This window comes from Manis pentadactyla, chromosome 16 (genome assembly GCF_030020395.1).
Source record: "Manis pentadactyla isolate mManPen7 chromosome 16, mManPen7.hap1, whole genome shotgun sequence".
Taxonomy (NCBI): domain Eukaryota; kingdom Metazoa; phylum Chordata; class Mammalia; order Pholidota; family Manidae; genus Manis; species Manis pentadactyla.
In genome coordinates this window covers 68,584,291-68,607,095 of record NC_080034.1, presented here as the reverse complement: position 1 = coordinate 68,607,095, position 22,805 = coordinate 68,584,291, and the positions used below count along the sequence as shown (strand labels likewise).

The 22,805-nt window shown below is 36.0% G+C and overlaps 1 protein-coding gene across 2 annotated transcripts in view; it reads left to right on the top strand.

The window, feature by feature from the left end:
* GMDS (GDP-mannose 4,6-dehydratase) overlaps positions 1-22,805 on the top strand; it is a 775,818-nt gene that overhangs the window by 428,483 nt on the left and 324,530 nt on the right. For both annotated transcript variants that reach the window (XM_036888688.2, XM_057493757.1), the window contains exons 5-6: positions 606-798; positions 1,635-1,739. In XM_036888688.2, the coding sequence (XP_036744583.1) occupies positions 606-798; positions 1,635-1,739 (298 nt within the window). The remainder of the gene's footprint in view (positions 1-605; positions 799-1,634; positions 1,740-22,805) is intronic.

The following is a 22,805-nucleotide window of genomic DNA, read 5'->3' as shown; positions in this document are numbered from 1 at the left end:
AGAAGAAATTCAGATGGCCAATGGACACATGAAAAGATGCTCCACATCGTTAATTATCAGGGAAGTGAAAATTAAAACCACAAAGAGATATCGCCTCACACCAGTTAGTATGGCCAACATCAAAAAGACAAGGAACAACAAATGTTGGTGAGGATGCAGAGAAAGGGGAACCCTCCTACACTGCTGGTGGGAATGTAAATTAGTCCAACTGTTATGGAAAGCAGTATGGATGTTCCTCAAAAAACTAAAAATAGAAATACCATTTGACCCAGGAATTCCACGCCTAGGGTTCTGAGGTGCAGGGATTTGCACTTTGAGAAACACTGCTCTACAGACATCAGTCTAGAATTAGGAGGTGATATGTATGGTTAAAGTGTTCTTCATTTAAACATAGATAATTAATATGTATTTCTTAAGGTGTTTTCCAGCCATTTGATGTTAGAGATAGATGACATCCACACTCTTGTTTTGCTATTAAAAAATATTTTATCACAAACATGACATTTCTAACTGTGTGAAATTATAAAACATTACTGTCACTCCTGTCGAATCTTTGTTGGTATTACCTATTAATGCAGCACTGTTCTTTTCCTGCTGTTTTACAGATTTCTTTTGACCTGGCTGAATATACTGCAGATGTTGATGGAGTTGGCACTTTACGGCTCCTGGATGCAGTTAAGACCTGTGGCCTTATCAACTCTCTAAAGTTCTACCAAGCCTCAACAAGTGAACTGTATGGGAAAGTGCAAGAGATACCCCAGAAGGAGACCACTCCTTTCTATCCTCGGTCACCATATGGTGAGAAAGCATGCATGCAGCCTTGCATATGGGCTTCACTTTCTGTGGGCTTGGGGTATGTGTATGTTTCCGCTTTAATTCTGTACATGTTTCTCAGCTGAAGTCATTTGGGTGTGAGATTAGCATTAAGGTAGTCTAAAGTGACCAGACTTGTTGAGAAGCTTACCTTTATACATTGCTAATTCCAAGTATTTGCTGCCATTGCCTCAGGGTGAAATTACTACCTCACTTCACCAATCCACATTCATTCAATCCTTCCACACAGATTACTTTGAAAGGAAAATTAGACCCAACATGAATCTTTCTACTGAACTGTGTGAGATTGTGTGAGATGATAAGATTTCATGTTCTTTATTTCCCTCACGAGGTCCCTCTCAGCTCAAACTCTTCAAACAAATAAAAAAGGTCTATTACATATTACAAATTTGTAAAAAAATATTCATGAAAGACTTCAGTAATAAAGTTTTTAAGCAGCTAGAATATTAAGATTTGGTATTTTTCACTTTCTAATTCTTTAAAACTAAGAAATGGGAATAAGACCTAACAAAGGTTAATTTGATATATTATATACATTATAACTGAATCAATTAGATTGTGAAAGAAAGAACTGTAGGTATAGAAAAAATTCTTAAATATTTCCTCATGTAAAAGGAAATTCAAAGTATTTAGTTATTAACTGGCAAAGGAATGTTTGGCTTTTGATTCATATTTTTTCTATCTTGATATATTACGTATTCTAATTTTTGCAAGTTATTACTTGTTTAAGGTGAGTGACAGTCACTGTCTTTTATACTAATAAATATGTTTTCTTTGCTTTTAAAAAATTATTCCAACAGGGGCAGCAAAACTCTATGCCTATTGGATTGTGGTGAACTTCCGTGAAGCATATAATCTCTTTGCAGTGAATGGCATTCTCTTCAATCATGAGAGTCCTAGAAGAGGTTAGTAAATATATTAATTGAGAAGAGAATTTCAGACTTCATCCACAATAAAAAGTTGTTATATTCTGAACATTGGGAGAAATTTCACATCTATTTTTAACTATTGTGAATGTTAGAAGTGGTAAATGAAGAAATGTAAATTCATCCTTAGTTGCTTACTAAATTTTGGGTGTTTTTTTTTTAATGTGGGAAACCAAACACTGCTCCAATATTAGCATTTTCATTGAGAGGTCTTATTAAACATGTTTGCAACCTAAGTATTAGGAAGTTTCCATGTGACTGCGAAGGAATGACCAGTAAACTAATGCTTATTTCTGCAGGTCAAGCTTATTTGCATAGACTCAACTTATAGAATCTATGTAAGTTTTTACTTGGAGTTAGCTGGATATTCAGTGCTCTTTGTTTACATTCCATGTATAATAGACATTCAGAAATTATTATATTTTAAAATAAGTTTGAAATCAGTTCTTATATTTTGAATCATTAGCAGTTTTTTTCAGACAACCATATTTATTTACATTAAATAGCTGTTGAGACTCTTAGCAACATTGCTTGCTCTCCTATTCCAAATATTAGGTTTTAAATAAGAATGTCTACTTTTATTTCTGATTTATTGATGCATGAGAAAATCTTTACAAAGCATGGTACTCTTTACAAAGTAAAAATTATATGTATAATCTAACTTTAAGATGTTTTATTAAATTTCACTGTCATTTAGACTTTTAGCTCGAGAATAAATGAGTCCAGTGTTATAAGTTGTTTCATGCCCAACAAATAGTAATGCTTATAACTTTTACAGTGAAATTTTATGGACCCTATAGCCACATAATTAAACCAACAAGTCATGAAGAAAGATTAAAGTGGCAGATTTAGAAAGGTATCTTTAGCATCAATACATTTTTATAGTTGCATAAGTTAAAAATTCCCATGATGGGCTGTTAAAGCATTAAGAACACAGTTCACCATCTCTGTTGCCCAAAAGGAAAACAACAAGCAGCCAGAAACATTTCTTTAATTAACTTTGTGGTTCTGGTGTCCTTAATAAAGGGAAAAGGAAAAGGAAGATCTTAGCTATCCTTGCCTCCAGCACTTGATATACAGGAACTCAAGGAATCTGCTCAGCACATGACAATCTGTCCCTGCCTCTTTTGTTGCAAACATATTTATACACATTGTTTGGGTTTCTGTGCTTTTCCCTTCTCAACTTTTCCACCTGCAAAGAGATAAATAAAAGTCAATTGGTTTGGATCAGATTAGGATAGGGAGCAGCATTCTGTTGTAGAATGGAAAGATAAATTTAAGTATTTATTCAAAAGAGCTCTATTTGCATATCTCATAATGAGAAATAATTTTTGTCTTTGTCCATGTGAATCACTTTCTTTTTTAAAAAATTTGTTTTAAAATGAAGACTTCCTTTGAATTTAAAGGAAAAGTAAACTGTAGAGGAGGGAATAAGGAGAAAAGTCAGTCCCCTCCTTCTTACTGATTCCCAGCCCTGCCCTCAGGCCCACTATTAACACTCCTTCAGAAATGTTCCAAGTATCACTATCTTAAACATACAAAAAAACAGTGCTATTTTATATATAATGTTCTGCATCTAGGGCTTTGTTAATTATTTATTAAAAACTTGACCTTGTGTACACTTTATTTTTACATATCTGCAAGTAAGTGATACCTCATTTTTTCATTTATTATCAAATAATGAAAAGTTATAGAGGTGTATGTGAAAATGATGTAATACTTAATTTGGTAAGAAATCTAATACTTAATACTTACTGCATTTCTTGAAACTTTAAAATTAATTTTCATATTAAGTTTATCTGATAATAATATTGTTGTTTTGTCACAATTAGTATTTTTCCAAGGAAATTCTTTGCCAGACTGAGAATTCCCTAGTAGTAGAACTGCATTGAATTCTTAAAACTTAAGCATCTAAAACAGTGCCTATCCGCTAATAAGCATTCAATAAAATTTTTAAATGAATGAATGAATATCTCATTTCAGTAAAATTTTACCAACTTGAGAGATAGGTTGAATTAGAGAACAATAGGAATTTGTAGGATAGTTTTATTTAAATACATGTTCTACTGATACAATGCATATAGTAATAAAAGGTAACAAACTATATTGAAGTAAAGACTTAGTCTGATATACTTTAATAAATACATAAAATCCATTTTAAATTAATCTTAGTTGTAAACCTATAATCGCTGTAGTACTTTGAGTTTAAGTAAGGTTTCTTAATATTGAGCATCAGTCCTCTTTTGCTGTTATCACCAGGAGCAATATTCCTTCTATAGATAGTACATTGGTAAACTTCAATCTAGCCTACAATATATAGTTTTAAGTGCCCAATGAATAGAGCCCAAAATGATGCAGCTTTTTTAGGGACATGTACTTTTTCTCTAATGAAAAATAATTGACAAGGCCCCTTTTGGCTGTAGGAATAACATACCATGAGAATTTCTGACTTTAAAGTATGGAAGAAGTATTTTTTAATATAAAGATATTATAGACCAGAACTTGGTAAACTGTGGCTCTTGGGCCAAACACAGCCCACCAGACTATTTTTGTAAATAAAGTTTTATTGGAACACAGCCATACCCATTTGTTTACATATTGTCTATGGTGCTTTCACAGCTGAGTCCTGTAGCCTGCAAAAATTGACTGAACCTGTAAGAAAACATTTGCTTGCCTAGCTGTAGAATAATTAGATACTCAACATCAAGAAACCTCCCATTAGGTTTAATATGGGTTTCTCCCAAGATAGCAAGATAGTCTAATGGAAAGGTTTCCAATAAACATTAAAGTCAAAGGGAGTCAATAGTTAACCCATCTGTAAACAGAATTCCTCAAGTGCTTTGGTCAGTTGGGATTCTGTTGTGCTTTACTGAACTACTGAGGTGTGGAACCAAATAAACTAGTTCTTGATCCAAGTCCTCCTGCACATAAACCCTGCTCCCAAGTTGGACACTTTTTCATTATGTTTTTGACTATATTATGTCTTTTCTCCATTCCAATCCTTTGTGGTTTCCTAAGTATGCTTGTTTTGTTACAGGAAGACTATACACCCTAAATATAGTTGAGATCACCTGTGGTTGGCACCTAATTAACAGGTGGAAATGATTGGTGCAGAGATAAAAGCCAGTGATCCAAGGATTTGTCTCCTTTAGTGAGCCATCTAGTCATTCAGTTAAGGCAGGATGATTGATATGCTCCTGCTTTACGCTTGCTTTTTATAAAATGGAGGTACTTTAGTAATATTTACTACAAATTAGTAATGAATACTACTGAAAATTCTATAACTGTGCATCCACCAAGACCCAAAAAAATGTATGGATTATCATATGTTCTGTGGATAACTACTACTGTGTATTCACAGACATTAACAAGGTGCTTTTATTCATAAGTACTCAACTTTTTAAAATAAAAGTGTGCTTTTTTAAACTAAAAGAGTAATTGCACAAAGCTATTCATATATCTGAAAATGTTTTTCCTCTACTGTTTCTCTAAACTTGTAGTTTATCTGATTGTTTCACTTACTTATCTCTATCTATATGTACATAAACTGTTCTGTTGCCACAAATGTGGCTATGGTGACACATTTCTGTTGGAAATACAGATTTATATGTTCTTTATTTAGGAGTTTAAAGCTGTTTATTGTCTAGAACTATGAAATTTCTAGTGAGGAAAATGTTATGTGCTTTTGTTGCTAAGTTCTTTGAAAGGCTAACTAGTTATTAAGGCTCTGATGGTATAAAGCTGTTAAATATAAATTAAACTGTGGAAAAAATGCATATATTACTTTAAAGCAAGCTTGTGAATAAGGATATTCAAATATATTCTTTATCATGAATAAAATCCACTCCTAAATTTAAGATTATTCTACAAACCAGAACATTAAAAGCAAGCCTATTAGGAAGGCTAAGAGTAATATTTCTAGTTACTTATTTTTTATTACTTTAGAAGATAAAGTAACAGGAATACCTGTTTTTCATCACCTGGATAATTAGACCATTTTGCTAAATATGTTTTATACTTATATCAGCAGACTACTTTCACTTGTCACAAATACAAATTTGTTGGCCTTTAAAAAAATTATAAATGCAACATTAAGTTAATGTAAATAAAATAATATATTGCAAATAAACATTTTATATGATCATTAAGAGGGAACAAAAAAGAGAGATGTGACCTTCTCATTTCAGAAGATAAAAAAATCAAATGATCAAATTAAACTTAACTAGGTTTCCTGGCTTTGAGGACTGTAGCCATTGTGACAAAAGGTGAAGTGCACATATTGAGTGTTCTTTTTTTTAATGTGACTTTTACATTTTCAGTACGAGTGAAGAATTGGTCTCTTAAGTTCTTATAGCTAAGGAATGGTGTAAGTTTCTGAGAGACTTCTGAGACTCTGTATGCTTGAGGAGAAAGCTCAAACCACGAGGGTGCTCTCTGAAATTTCTCTGTTCTCTGGTGTCAGCAGGTGGGGCTCAGTGTTTCCCAGGTCATAGCAGTGGGGTCCATTGAATTTTTTTTTCATTCATTCATTTATTCAACCCACATTTTATTTTTACATTTGCTTTTATTAAGGTATTATTGATATACAATCTTATGAAGGTTTCACATGAAAAAACAATGTGGTTACTACATTTACCCATATTATCGAGTCCCCACCCATACCCATTGCAGTCACTGTCCATCAGTGCAGTAAGATGCCACAGATTCACTGTTTGCCTTCTCTGTGCTACACTGTCTTCCCTGTGACCCCCCACACCATGTGTACTAAACATAATACCCCTCAATCCCCATCTCTCCCCATCCCAACCCGCCCTCCCATACCGCTGCCCTTTGGTAACCGCTAGGCCCTTCTTGGAGTCTGTGAGTCTGCTACTGTTTTGTTCCTTCAGTTTTGCTTCATTGTTACACTCCACAAATGAGGGAAATCATTTCGCACTTGTCTTTCTCCACCTGGCTTATTTCACTGAGCATAATATCCTCCAACTCCATCCATGTTGTTGCAAATAGTAGGATTTCTTTCTTTCTTATGGCTGAATAGTATTCCATTGTGTATATGTACCACCTCTTCTTTATCCATTCATCTACTGATGGACACTTAGGTTGCTTCCATATCATGGCTATTGTAAAAAGTGCTGCTATAAACATAGGGGTGCACCTGTCTTTTTGAATCTGAGAACTTATATTCTTTGGGTAAATTCCAGGGAGTGGAATTCATGGGTCAAATGGTATTTCTATTTTTAGTTTTTTGAGGAACCTCCATATTGCTTTCCATAAAGGTTGAACTAGCTTACATTCCCATCAGCAGTGTAGGAGGGTTCCCTTTTCTCCGCATTCTCGCCAGCATTTGTTGTTCTTTGTCTTTTCGATGCTGGCCATCCCTACTGGTGTGAGGTGATATCTCATTGTGGTTTAAATTTGCACTTCCCTGATAATTAGCGATGTGGAGCATCTTTTCATGTGTTTGTTGGCCATCTGAATTTCTTCTTTGGAGAATTATCTATTCATATCTTCTGCCCATTTTTTAATCAGGTTATTTGCTTTTTGGGTGTTGAGGCATGTGAGTTCTTTATATATTTTGCATGTTATCCGTTTGCCAGATATGTTATTTACAAATATATTCTCCCATACTGTAGGATGCCTTTTTGTTCTGTTGATGGTGTCCTTTGCCGTACAGAAGCTTTTAAGTTGATGTAGTCCCATGTGTTCATTTTTGCTTTTGTTTCCCTTGCTCAAGGAGATGCGTTCAGGAAGAAGTCACTCATGTTTATATTCAGATGATTTTTGCCTGTGTTTCATTTAAGAGTTTTATTGTTTCATGACTTACATTCAGGTCTTTGATCAAGTTTACTTTTGTATATGGGGTTAAATAGTAATCCAGTTTCATTCTCTTGCATGTAGCTGTCCAGTTTTGCCAACACCAGTTGTTGAAGAGGCTGTCATTTCCCCATTGTATGTCCATGGCTCCTTAATCTTATATTAATTGACCATAAATGGTTGGGTTTATATCTGGGCTGTCTAGTCTGTTCCATTGGTCTATTGTTCTGTTCTTGTGCCAGTATCAAATTGTCTTGATTACTATAGCTTTGTAGTAGAGCTTGAACTTGGGGAGTATAATTCCCCCAGTTTTATTCTTCCTTCTCAGGATTGCTTTGACTATTCGGGGTCTTTTGTGGTTCTATATGAATTTTAGAACTATTTGCTCTAGTTTGTTGAAGAATGCTATTGATATTTTTATAGGGATAGCATTGAATCTGTAGATTACTTTAGGCAGGATGGCCATTTTAACAATATTAATTCTTCCTATCTAAGAGAATGGGATGTGTTTCCATTTATTGGTATCTTCTTTAATTTCTCTCATGAGTGTCTTGTAGTTTTCAAAGTATAGGTCTTTCACTTCCTTGGTTAGGTTTATTCCTAAGTATTTTGTTCTTTTTGATGCAGTTGTGAATGGAATTGTTTCTCTGATTTCTCTTTCTGTTAGTTCATCATTAGTGTGTAGGAATGCAACAGGTATCTGTGTATAGATTTTGTATCCTGCAACTTTGCTGAATTCAGATGTAAGATCTAGTAGTTTTGGATTGGATTCTTTAGGGTTCTTTATGTACAATATCATGTCATCTGCAAACAGAGACAGTTTTAATTTCTTCCTTACCAGTCTGGATTCATTGTATTTCTTTGTGTGGTCTAATTGCAATGGCTAGGACCTCCAGTACTATGTTGAATAAAAGTGGGGAGATGGGCATCCTTGTCTTGTATCCAATCTTAATGGAATGGCTTTCAGCTTCTTGCTGTTAAGTATGATGTTGACTGTGGGTTTGTTCTACATGGCCTTTATTATATTGAGGTACTTGCACTCTGTACCCATTTTGTTGAGAGTTTTTATCATGAATGGATGTTGAATTTTGTCAAATGCTTTCTCAGCATCTATGGAGATGATCATGTGGTTTTTGTCCTTTTTGTTGATGTGGTGTATGATGTTGATGGATTTTCTAATATTGTACCATCCTTGCATCCCTGGAATAAATCCTGCTTGATCGTGGTGGATGATCTTTTTGATGTATTTTTGAATTTGGTTTGCTGATATTTTGTTGAGTATTTTTGCATCTATGTTCGTCAGGGATGTGGGTCTGTAATATTCTTTTTTTGTGGTCTCTTTGCCTGGTTTTCGTGTTAGAGTGATGCTGGCCTCATAGAATGATTTGGAAGTATTCCCTCTTCTTCTACTTTTTGGAAGACTTTAAGGAGGATGCATATTAAGTCGTCACTGAGTGTTTGATAAAATTTAGTGGTGAAGCCATCTGTTCCAGGGGTTCTCTTCTTAGCTAGTGTTTTGATTACCAATTCAATTTCCTTACTCATAATTAGTCTATTCATATTTTCTGTTTCTGAGTCAGACTTAAAAGGTTGTATTTTTCTAGCAATTTGTCCATCTCTTCTAGGTTATCCAGTTTGTTAGCATATAATTTTTCATAGTATGTTCTCATAATTCTTTGTATTTCTGTGATGTCCATAGTGATTTTTTCCTTTCTCATTTCTGATTCTGTTTATGTGTGTAGACTCTCTTTTTTTCTTGGTAAATCTGGCTAGAGGTTTGTCTATTTTGTTTATCTTCTCGAAGAACCACCTCTTGCTTTCATTGATTCTTTCTATTGTTTTATTCTTCTTGATTTTATTTATATATGATCTAATCTTTAGTATGTCTCTTCTTCTACTAACTTTGAGCCTCATTTGTTCTTCCTTTCCTAGTTTCGTTAATTGTGAGTTTAGACTGCTCATATGGGATTAGTCTTCTTTCCTGAGGTAGACCTGTATTGCAATATACTTTCCCCTTATCATGGCGTTTGCTGCGTCCCACAGATTTTTCAATTTGAATTATTGTTGTCATTTGTCTCCATATATTGCTTGATCTCTGTGTTTATTTGTTCATTGATCCATTGGTTATTTAGGAGCATGTTGTGAAGCCTCCATATCTGGCTGTGATTTTTCATATTCTTGGCGTAATTTATTTCTAGTTTCTACCTTTGTGGTCTGAGAAACTGGTTGGTACAATTTCCATCTTTTTGAATTTCCTGAGGCTCTTTTTGTGGCCTAGTATATGATCTATTCTTGAAAATGTTCCATGTGCACTTGAAAGGAGTGTGTATTCTGTTGCTTTTGGGTGTAGAGTTCTGTAGATGTCTGTTAGGTCCATCTGCTTTAATGTGTTGTTCAGTGTCTCTGTGTTCTTACTTATTTTCTGTCTGGTTGATCTGTCCTTCAGAGTTAGTGGACTGTTTTGAAGTCTCCTAGAATGAATGCATTGCATTCTATTTCCCCTTTTAATTCTGTTTGTATTTGTTTCACATATGTAGGTGCTCCTGTGTTGGGTGCATAGATATTTATAATGGTAATATTTTCTTGTTGGATTGACCCTTTATCATTATGTAATGTCCTTCTTTGTCTCTTGTGACTTTCTTTGTTTTGAAGTCTAGTTTGTCTGGTACAAGTACTGCAACTCCTGCTTTTTTCTTTGTATTAATTGCATGAAATATCTTTTTCCATCCCATCACTTTTAGTCTGTGTATGTCTTTGGGTTTAAAGTGATTCTCTAGTAGGCAGCATATAGATAGGTCTTGTTTTTTTATCCATTCAGTGACTCTATGTCTTTTGATTGGTGAATTCAGACCATTTACATTTAGGGTGATTATCAGTAGGTATGTACTTATTGCCTTGCAAGTTTTAGATTTGTGGTTACCAAAGGTTCAAGATTAACTTCCTTACTATCTAAGAATCTAACTTAACTCACTTAGTACACTACTACAAACACAATCTAAAGGGGTTTTTTCCTCCTCCTTTTACTTCTTCCTCCATTCTTTATATGTTAGGTATCATATTCTGTACTCTTTTTCTATCCCTTGACTGCCTTTGGGGATATCCAAATTAATTTTATATTTGCTTAGCACTTAACTGTTTTACTTTTTTTAATGTGGTTTTATTACCTGTGGTGACAGCTATTAAACCTTACAAACACTTCCATCTGTAGAAGTCCCTCCAAAATACACTGTAGGACTGTTTGTGGGAGCTAAATTCTATCAGCTTTTGCTTATCTGGAAATTGTTTAATCCCTCCTTCAAATTTAAATGATAATCTTACTGCGTAAAGTGTTCTTGGTTGGAGGCCCTTCTGTTTCATTGCATTAAATATATCATGCCACTCCCTTCTGGCTTGTTAAGTTTTGTTGAGAAATCTGATGATAGCCTGATGGGTTTTCCTTTGTATGTGATCTTTTTTCTCTCTCTAGCTGCTTTTAAAAGTCTCTTCTTATCCTTGATCTTTGCCATTTTAATTACTATATGTCTTGGTGTTGTCTTCCTTGGGTCCCTTGTGTTGGGAGATCTGTGCACCTCCATAGCCTGAGAGACTATCTCCTTTCTCAGATTGGAGAGGTTTTCAGCAATTACCTCCTCAAAGACATTTTCTATCCCTTTTTCTCTCTTCTTCTTCTGGTACCTCTATAATGCAAATGTTGTTCCATTTGGATTGGTCACACATTTCTCTCAATATTCTTTCATTCTTAGAGATACTTTCTTCTCTCTGTGCCTCAGCTTCTTTGTATTACTCTTTTCTAATTTCTGTTTCATTTATCATCTCCTCCATCAGATCTAATCTGCTTTTAAAACCTTCCATTGTGTGTTTCATTTCTGATACTGTGTTCCATAATGACTGGATCTCTGACTGGAATTCATTCCTGAGTTCTTGAATGTTTTTCTTTACCTCCATGAGCATGTTTATGATTTTGATTTTGAAATCTCCTTCAGGAAGATTCATGAGGCTGTTTTCATTTGACTCTTTCTCTGGTGTATGTATGATTTTGCTTTGAACCAGTTTCCTTTGACATTTCATATTTGTATGTGGCTCCTTCTAGTGCCCAGAATCTCTACTCTCTGGAGCTGCTCAGCCCCTGGAGCAATGTCAGGGCTCGCAGGGGAGTGGTGTTGGTTCCTGGGGGGTGGAAAGAGCTGTTTCCTGCTTCCTTACTGCTATGCCTGTCTCCGCTGCCAGAATCAGTGGACCGAGCACACAGGTATCAGCCTGTGTGCTTTGCATTTGTAGCTGCTGTAGGTGTTGTTTCCCTCTGGCTGGCCTAACGCTAGGGCAGGGTTTTCCGGTGTGTGAGCCCAGTGCCGGCTGGCTGGGAGGCAGGCGCAGCAGGCTGCATGTCACAGAGTGGGGCCTTGGAGCTGCATAGCCAGCCATGGGTCTGGAGCCCCTGAAGATCGTGCAATTTCCCAACCTGCTGGGAAGAGTGGCCCTGGACAATTTTGTCTACCTGTCCTTTCTCCTAAGCAGTAAGCTCTGTGCAATTGTTGCCCCTTTAGCAGCCCTTTAGCTCTTAGTAAGTCTCTCAGACTGCCTGCCTTTCTTTTGTCACAGAGCAGCCAGATATGAATCCCTGTTTTCCATAAGCATCTGGAATCTCAGTCTCTCCAAGTATTCTGCCTGTCTTAGCTTTCCAACCCCCTTAATCACCAGAGCACCATGAAATGTAAGTTTGTGCTCCCAGAGCAGATCTCTAGAACTAGGTGTTCAATAGTCCCAGGCCTCCACTCCCTCCCTACTCCATTTTCCTTCCTCCAGTTGGTGAGCTGGGGTGGGGGAAGATATTGGATCCTGTTGGGCCATGGCTTTGGTACGTTACCCTGTTCTGTGAGGTCTGTTCTTTTCTCCAGGTGTATGCTGTCAGTCTGGCACAGCCCTCTTTCCTTTTGCTCTTTCAGGATTAGTTGAATTAATTATATTTTTGTATTATATGCTGTTTTAGGAGGAGGCCTTTGTCTCACCTTTCATGCCGCCATCTATAATCCTCGGTGACTTCTATTCAACCTGGGCCCATTTACTTTTGGCTCTCACTTGGCTGCCTCTGGTTTTGGACAAGAATGTCAATTTAAGAGTTCCATTCTTTTTATGGGGATATTTTTCTTATGTTAACCCATCTTAATGTGCCGTTCACTTGGTCAGTCTGGACGATATAGTGATTACTACTTCCAGAATCATCTGAAGAAGTGAAGTTTGGCTAAATGAACCTACCTTGTTGCCATTAGTTTGCTAGCAATGAATCCCATGCAGTGATTGGCTTCATCCTTGTATAACTTGAGCTGGAGTAAATCATGGTCCATGTTGTCATTGTTATTTCTTTTTCTCCTCCTACACTTTTTCTTCTTACTCTTTTTAAGTGTTTAAGAATGGAACATTTACTCAGCTCTGGATGAAATATTAACTCTTCTCAGTAGGTTTTCTCCTTTTCTTTCTCCTTCCATGTTTGACCCCTAAATGATGCTGTCCTCTGTATACAATGTTTATACTCTACTACCTTTTCTGTAACCATGGAACCTTATAAACAGACTCCATCACTGCCTTCTCTCTCCAGGAGCTCTTTGGCTTCTAACTCTTGTTTTCTCTAGAATTCCAAGAGAGCCTGATAAGTACCACTACAAGGCTAGTGCATGTATGTGCTTATTTTATTTTGTACTTCTGTCTTAATCAAGAATAATTTTTTATTATTTCCCATCTGAGGGAGTTTGGCCATCATCATCAAGCATTATAATAGTGAAAAGTGTTATACCCATGAACTGTTTTTATTGCATTTGACATAGTAATTTAATACTCTAAAGGTATTTTTAGAGATATTTTGACTAACTTGTTTAACTTACATATTTCTTAATGTGTATATGGAGATGCGTGTCTATTTTTCCTGTTTTTTTAAATTTTTTAAATGTGTATTAACAGATTAGATAATATTCTTTCTTTGAAAGAACTTTTAAGGAATAGACAGTTGATATCCACCTATATGTATTCTCACAAAATACTCTTAAGAATTCATGAGATAGAAAGGAATTTAAAGATCAATCATTCCATTTGTTTTACCAAGGAAGAAATTGGAGCAACACGAGATTGAGTTGTCCAAGGTCACAAAACAGATGTCAACACTGAGGCTAGAAATAGTCCTGGAGAAGGGAGAAATAACATAAACTGTGTTCATATTTGCAGAAATAGAATATATATGAATTTTATAATTGGAAGCAGAACAGGCCAATCCCCGTGAGGCAAAGCTGGTATTTGTGCTATGGGATTGAGCAAGTGGAGAAGTTGGAAGTTTATCTCAACTGCTCTTATCTTTTGTAAAGACATTAATTAGATTGGCTAAAGACAGTATTCCTTTCAAATGTTTAGCAGCAAATCATAATAAAATATTGATTTTATAATATTAAAATATAAATGTGATATGAAGCACATAACTTAAGTGTCACCAAGAAGTTGCCAGAGAAGAAATAGAATACAAAATACACAAAAAGTCATGTGGTAATAAGAAGTTATAAAGTACTTTAAATATACCCATAATTAAAAGTTTAAGACTACTGTCAGTGATTGTGTTTAGATATTGAGCCATTTTTAGGTGATACAGTGCATTACTCTAAATATGGGCTTCATAAAAATTACATATGTCAGTCTAAACACAATATTCACTTGATTGAGAGAATCTGACATCTAAGATTCATGAACTTGTGCTTTGAGTTTTTGACTTGAGCTTATATTTTTAGCTGCCAAGTGTTTTGCTTCTTTTTTTCTTTACAGCCCTTTTAGGTATTTTATTTATTTATTTATTTATTTTGGTATCATTAATATACAATCACATGAACAACATTGTGGTTACTAGATTTCCCCCCATGATCAAGTCCCCACCACATACCCCATTACAGTCACTGACCATCAGCATACTAAGATGCTATAGAGTTACTAGTGTTTTGCTTCTTAAAATGTCTAACTATATGTATTAACAAATTAATCCTCAGATTTTTAAAGTATAATGCATATAAAAATTAATGTCTTAAAAAGTCACACTTAATTTTTGGATAATTTTATCCTTCATGTTTTCTAAAGAGTGTTCTTTATTCATTGTTGTAAAGATAAGATTAAAACTCAATAATTGTGGTTCTCTATTGGGGGTGGAGGAATGAGGGTGGGAGAGCGTGACTTTGCCCCCAAGGGGACATGGACAATATTTGGAGATACTTTTGTCACCACAACTGGAGGTTGGATGCTACCAGCATCTGGTGGGTGGAGGCTGGGGGTGCTCCTAAACACCCTACAATGATAGGACAACCCCCACAGCTAAGAGTTATCCATCCCCAAATGTCAGGAGCGCTGAGGGTGAGAAATCCTGCTAGAGTTTCACCCTCAAATGTCACCAAATCCAGATGCGTGTCATCTGTAAGACTCGGCTCTTCTTTTTCCTTACATATATGTTCAATTGTAGCAGTTTCTTCATAGAGCTTTAGCAAACATTTATCTAAATTCAGGAGCAAAGAAAATTCTAATTTAAATTTAAATAGGAAATGATTTAGGCCTTAGATTCTAGTCTACTGCAGGTCAGACCCAAGGCAGGGATCCCAGAGAACAGAGTTGTTACATCAGGGCTCTCCTAATCATTTGGGGCTGAATTCTTGCCCAGTGACTCACAGGTTCTACAGAATATCATCCAGGCGGGTCTATGGCCTTTCGTTTATCTCCAAAATAAATAAGCATTATTTATTTTTTGTTATAAATTATAACAAAAATGAACCTTTCCTTTGGAAATAAGCTGTAGAGTCCATGTTATGGCCAAGAATGAAAATCGATTCAAGATAATCTTTCAATGCATAGGCTTACAGTAACATTATTACTGTAAGAAGTTTACTTTATTTGAGAATTTTCCTTTAAATTATTTGAATTCAAATAATTTTAATGCTGTAGGGGATAGTAGAATGTGTGATATAAATTAAATAACTGGAACTTGTTTTTATTTAATCCTAATAAGCAGGAAGGGCTTCTTTCTGTGTCTGTGTGTAAATGAAATAATCCTTAAAAATTACTAAACTAGTACTTGCCAGTCTGAGTGGCAAATTCAAATCATGATCCTGTAGAAATAGCAAGGAACAGATAAACCAGTATCAAATAGCCCAATATTTTATTTGCATTTCTATCTATTAAAGCTACTTTATGGTTTATTTATTTATTTTTGCCTGTTTTTATTAAGGTATCATTGATATACAATCTTATGAAGGTTCCACATGAGCAACATTGTGGTTACAGCATTCACTCATATTCTCCAGTTTCCCAGCGCAGCCCCATTGCAGTTACTGTCCATTAGCCTAGTAAAATGCTATAGAGTCACTACTTGCCTTGTCTGTGCTGTACTGCCTTCCCCATGAGCCACCTGCAGCATGTGTGCTTTATGTTTTTTTAAAAAGAGCATCATAGCCTTAATTTACTGAAAGAAATTTTAGCTACCCATTGTGAAATCAGGGATGAAGTAATCTGATGTTAGAGTTCAGCAGAGCATTATAGGCTTTACACAATACCTTTTTGTCTGTGTATAAATGGTTAGATTGTTGGCCACTTACCTTGGACCCACCAGATCCTAGGTGGCCTTTCGGGTTTGGTACAGACGTGACATCATCTGATTTACTATTACATCTATAGGCCATGATACTTCACAGCTGACATGTACACTTGGAGATCACGGAGCTGTCTGCTATATACTATTCTCTGTGGAGAGATGAGGTGTAATTGCTTAAACATGAAAGACTTTTGAAGCATGTCTGGTCTAATTGAGGTGGTTATTACCACTAAACAAAGAAAAATCCTTCCCACCTATTGAGGTGAGACTTCTTGGATTGTTAAATTGATTTCTTTAAATGCTTTGTAGTTTCTGTGATATTTATATTTGAAACCAAACTGGAGACTGTCTGGTCTCTCATGGCACAATCCCACAGCATAAGCAGGCTATGTGCACAGTGGTTAAGAGCACGTCAGACCACTCAAAGCCAGACCTGGCTCGAGTCGGCCTGGACACATGACTTAAAGAGACCCATTTCCTCGTCTGTACTGATAATAATATCTACCTAGTTGGTGCATTGTGAGGATCAGCAAGGCAAAATACGTTACGTAGCTGTGTGCCCATTGTAAGGACAAAATAGCAGAGCACATGTGAAAAAGATTAACACGGCCTGGCAGATTTTGAACATTCCTTTCTTTCTTTCTCTTTCCCTCCTTTCTTCTTTCCTCCCCTGTATTTTCAGTGGTGAGTCCAAAAGTAGTTCTTTCCTCTTCCCCTCTGAAGGTTACAGACCCTTCAAGCCAGTCCTATTTGTGGGAATCTGGTGGCTATTGGCCTAAAGCAGGGACAGTGAAAAATGTGAATCCAGTAGAGCCTGCCATGAAGACATGGTTTTGAAGTGAAAACTGAGACTATGTTAATTATGTTTACAGATGAATTATAGCAGTCCCTGGAGACATCCATCGAATCACAGGAAAAACCATTTACAAACTAGATTCTGGCAGTTCAACCAGCCAAGATTTACATTAGGGAAATTAACAACAAAAAAAATGTTGAACATGGAAGGATCATGGCAAACACCTAAGGCCTATGAGAGACATTCGGGAAACCTTTAAGTATTTTTTAAGTGACTTAAGTGTTTTTATTAATAGTCCTGTGAGAGTCTTATGTGAAAAATAAAATATTTTTTTGTCAAAAAAAGTACAAACCAGAAAAAAAAAATGCTTTACCTTTCAGCTATACTAAGAAAAATACAAAAATACAATTATAAATTTAAGTTTTGTTTTGTTTTGTTTTTGAATTTTTTTTGGTATATAATTGATATACAATTACATGAGCAACATTGTGGTTACTAGATACTCCCCATTACCAAGTCCCCACCACATACTACATTACAGTCCCTGTCCATCAATGTAGTAAAATGCTATAGAGTCACTACTTGTCTTCTCTGTGCTCTACTGCCTTCCCCGTGCCCTCCACCCTATATTACGTGTGCTAGTCGCAATGCCACTTATCCCCCTTATCCCTCCCTTCTCACCTACACACCCCCAGTCCCTTTCCCTTTAGCAACTGTGAGTCCCTTCTTGGGTTCTGTGACTCTGCTGCTGTTTTGTTCCTTCAGTTTTGCTTTGTTCTTATGCTCCACAGGTGAGTGAAATCATTTGGTACTTGTCTTTCTCCACCTGACCTATTTCATTGAGCATAATACCCTCTAGCTCCATCCATGTTGTTGCAAATGGTAGGATCTGTTTTCTTCTTATGGCTGAGTAATATTCCATTGTGTATATGTACCACATCTTCTTTATCCACTCATCTGCTGATGGACACTTAGGTTGCTTCCATTTCTTGGCTATTGTAAATAGTACTGTGATAAACATAGGGGTACATATATCTTTTTGAAACTGGGATGCTACATTCTTAGTATAAATTCCTAGGAGTGGGACTCCTGGGTCAAATGGTGTTTCTATTTTTAGTTTTTTGAGGAACCTCCATACTGCTTCCACAATGGTTGAACTAATTTACATTCCCACCAGCAGTGTAGGAGGGTTCCCCTTTCTCCACATTCTTGCCAACATTTGTTGTTTGTCTTTTGGTTGTTGACCATCCTAACTGGTGTGAGGTGATATCTCACTGTGGTTTTAATTTGCATTTCCCTGATAATTAGCAGTGTGGAGCATCTTTTCATGGGCCTGTTGGCCATCTGAATTTCTTTGGAGAAGTGTCTGTTCATATTCTCTGCCCATTTTTTAATAGGGTTATTTGCTTTTTGGATGTTAAGGCATGTGAGTTCTTTATATATTTTGGATGTTAACCCCTTGTCAGATATGTTATTTACAAATATATTCTCCCACACTCTAAGATGCCTTTTTGTACTGCTGATGGTGTCCTTTGCCGTAAGAGAAGCTTTTAAGCTTGATGTAGACCCATTTGTTCATTTTTTATTTGGTTTACCTTGCCCGAAGAGGTGTGTTCAGGAAAAAGTTGCTCATATTTATATTCAAGAGATTTATGCCTATATTTTCTTCTAAGAGTTTTATGGTTTCATGGCTTACATTGAGGTCTTTGGTCCATTTCAAGTTTAGTTTTGAGTATGGATAGACAACAATCCAGTTTCATTCTCTTCGACATAGTGGTCCAGTTTTGCCAACACCAGCTGTTGAAGAGGCTGTCAATTCCCCATTGGATATCTATGGTTCCTTGATCAGATATTAATTGAACATATATGCTTGGATTTATAACTGGGCTCTCTAGTCTGTTCCACTGGTCTGTGGCTCTGTTCTTGTGCCAGTACCAAATTGTCTTGATTACTGTGGCTTTGTAGTAGAGCTTGAAGTCAGGGAGCATAATTCCTCCTGCTTTATTCTTCCTTCTCAGGATTGCTTTGGCTATTCGGGGTCTTCTGTGGTTCCATATGAATTTTAGAACTATTTGCTCTAGTTCATTGAAGAATGCTCTTGATATTTTGATAGAGATTGAATTGAATCTGTAGATTGCTTTAGGCAGGATGGCCATTTTGACAATATTAATTCTTCCTGTCCATGAGCACAGAATGTGTTTCCATTTATTGGTGTCTTCTTTAATTTCTCTCATGAGTGTCTTGTAGTTTTCAGAGTATAGGTATTTCACTTCCTTGGTTAGGTTTATTCCTAGGTATTTTATTTCTTTTGATACAATTGTGAATGGAATTGTTTTCCTGATTTCTCTTTATGTTAGTTCATCGTTAGTGTATAGGAATCAACAGATATCTGTGTATAAATTTTGTATCCTGCAACTTTGCTGAATTCAGATATTAGATCCAGTGGTTTTGAAGTGCATTCCTTAGGGTTTTTTGTGTACAATATCATGTTATCTGCAAGCATGGACAGTTTAACTTCTTCTTGCCAGTCTGGATGCCTTTTATTTCTTTGTGTTGTCTGATTTGCATGGCTAGGACCTCCAGTACTATGTTGAATAAAAGTGGGGAGAGTGGGCATCCTTACTTGTTCCTGATCTTAATGGAAAAGCTTTCAGCTTCTCGCTGATAAGTATAATGTTGTCTGTGGGTTTGTCATATATGGCCTTTATTATGTTGAGGTACTTGCCCTCTATACCCATTTTGTTGCGAGTTTTTATCATGAATTGATGTTGAATTTTGTGTAATGTTTTTTCAGCATCTATTGAGATGATCATGTGGTTTTGTTCTTCTTTTTGCTGATGTGGTAGATGATGCTGATGGATTTTTGAATGTTGTAACATCCTTGCATCCCTGGAATAAATCCTACTTGATCATGATGGATGATCTTTTTGATGTATTTTTGAATTCTGTTTGCTAATACTTTGTTGAGTATTTTTGCATCTATGTTCATGATGGATATTGGTCTGTAATTTTCTTTTTCTGTGGTGTCTTTGCCTGGTTTTGGTGTTAGAATGATGCTGGCCTCATAGAGTGAGTTTGAGAGTATTCCCTCCTCTTCTATTTTTGGAAAACTTTAAGGAGGATGGGTATTAAGTATTCACTAAATGTTTGATAAAATTCAGTAGTGAAACCATCTGGTCCAGATTTTGTTCTTAGGTAGGTTTTTTATTACAAATTCAATTTCCTTGCTCATAATTTATCTATTTAGATTTTCTGTTTCTTACTGGGTTTGTCTTGGAAGGTTGTATTTTTCTAGAAAGTTGTCCATTTCTTCTAGGTTATCCAGTTTGTTAGCATTTAATTTTGCACAGTAGTCTCTCATAATTCTTTGTATTTCTGTGGTGTCCCTAGAGATTTTTCTTTTCTCATTTCTGATTCTGTTTATGTGTGTAGATTCTCTTTTTTTCTTAATAAGTCTGCCTAGGGGTTTATCTATTTTGTTTATTTCTCGAAGAACCATCTCCTGCTTTCATTGATTCTTCCTGTTGTTTTATTTTTCTCAATTTTGTTTACTTCTGCTCTAATCTTTATTATGTCCCTCCTTCTACTGACTTTGGGCCTCTTTTGTTCTTCTTTTTCTAGTTTCATTAATTGTGAGTTTAGACTGTCCTTTGGGATTGTCCTTCTTTCCTGAGGCAAGCCTATATTGCAATATACTCCCCTCATAGCATGGCCTTTGCTGCATCCTACAGATTTTGCGGTATTGAATTATTGTCATCAATTGTCTCCATATGTTACTTGATCTCTGTTTCTATTTGGTCGTTGATCCATTGATTATTTAGGAGCATGTTATTTAACCTCCATGTGCTTGTGCACTTTTTGTTTTCTTTGTGTAATTTATTTCTAGTTTCATACCTTTGTGATCTGAGAAGCTGGTTGGTAGAATTTCAATCTTTTTTAATTTACTGAGGCTCTTTTTGTGGCCTAGTATATGACCTATTCTTGAAAATGTTTCCATGTGCACTTGAGAAGAATGTGTATTCTGCTGCTTTTGGGTGTAGATTTCTGTAGATATCCATTGAGTGCATCTGTTCTAGTGTGTTGTTCAGTGCCTCTGTCTCCTTACTTATTTTCTGTCTTGTTGATCTGTCCTTTGGAATGAGTGGAGTGTTGAAGTCCCCTAAAATGAATGCATAGCATCCTATTTCTCCCTTTAATTCTGTTAGTATTTGTTTCAGATGTAGGTGATCCTGTGTTCAGTGCATAGATATTTATAACAGTTATATCCTCTTGTTGGACTGACCCTTTATCATTATGTAATGTCCTTTGTCTCTTGTGACTCTTTCTTTTGAAGTCTATTTTGTCTGATACAAGTACTGCAGCTCCGTTTTTTTCTCCCTATTAGTTTCATGAAATATCTTTTTCCATCCCTTTCTTTCAGTTTGTGTATGGCTTTGGGTTTGAAGTGAGTCTCTTGTATGTAGCTTATAGATTGGTCTTATTTTTTTATCCATTCCGTGACTCTATGTCTTTTGATTGGTGTATTCAGACCATTTACATTTAGGGTGATTATCAATAGGTATGTACTTATTGCCATCGCAAGCTTTAGATTTGTGGTTACCAAAGGTTCAAGGGTAATTCCCTTAGTATGTAGCAGTCAAATTTATCTCACTTTCTATGCTGTTACAAACACAACCTAAAGGTTTTTCTTTTTTTCCTCCTTTTCTTCCTCCTCCATTCTTTATGTATTAGGTATCATAATCTGTACTCTCTGTCTATTCCTTGGTTGACTTTTGGGGTAGTTGATTTAATTTTGCATTTGCTTAGTAATTAATTGTTCTACTTTCTTTACTGTGATTTCACTACCTATGGTGACAGCTATTTAGCCTTAGGAATACTTCCATCTATATCATTCCCTCCAAAATGCACTGTAGGGGTGGTTTGTGAGAGATAAATTCTCTCAGCTTTTGCTTATCTGAAAATTGTTTAATCCCTCCTTCAAATTTTATTGATAACCTTCCTGGATAGAGTATTCTTCATTTGAGCCCCTACTGTTTCATTGCATTAAATATATCATGCCACTCCCTCTGGCGTGTATGGTTTTTGTTGAGAAATCTGATGACAGCCTGATGTGTTTTCCTTTGTATGTGATCTTTTTTCTCTCTCTAGGTGCTTTTAAAAGTCTGTCTTTATCTTTGATCTTTGCCATTTTAATTACTATATGTTTTGGTGTTGTCTTCCTTGGGTCTCATGTGTTGGGAGATCTGTGCACCTCCATAGCCTGAGAGACTACTCCTTCTCCAGATTGGGGAAGTTTTCAGCAAATACCTCCTCAGTGACACATTCTATCCCTTTTTCTCTGTCTTCTTCTTTAGGTACCCCTATAATGTGAATATTTTTCCGTTTGGATTGGTCACACATTTCTCTCAATATTCTTTCATTCTTAAAGAACCTTTTTCTCTGTTTGCCTCTGCTTCTTTGTATTCCTCTTCTCTAATTTTTATTCCATTTTCCACCTCTTCTACTACATCTAATCTGCTCTTAAATCCCTCCATTGTATGTTGCATTTCAGATAGGGAATTTCTTAATGATTGAATCTCCATCCTAGATTCATCCCTGAGTTCTTGAATATTTTTCTGTACCTCCATGAGTGTGTTTATTATTTTTATTTTGAACTCTCAGTAAGGTTGGTGAGTTCAGTTTCATTTGACCCTTTTCCTGGATTTTGTGAGATTTTGGTCTGAACTACGTTCTTTTGACATTTCATATTTCTATGTGGAGCCCTCTTGTGCCCAGAAGCTCCAGTCTCTGGAGCTGCTAAGCCCCTGGAGTGAGGTTGGGGGTCACTGGGGAG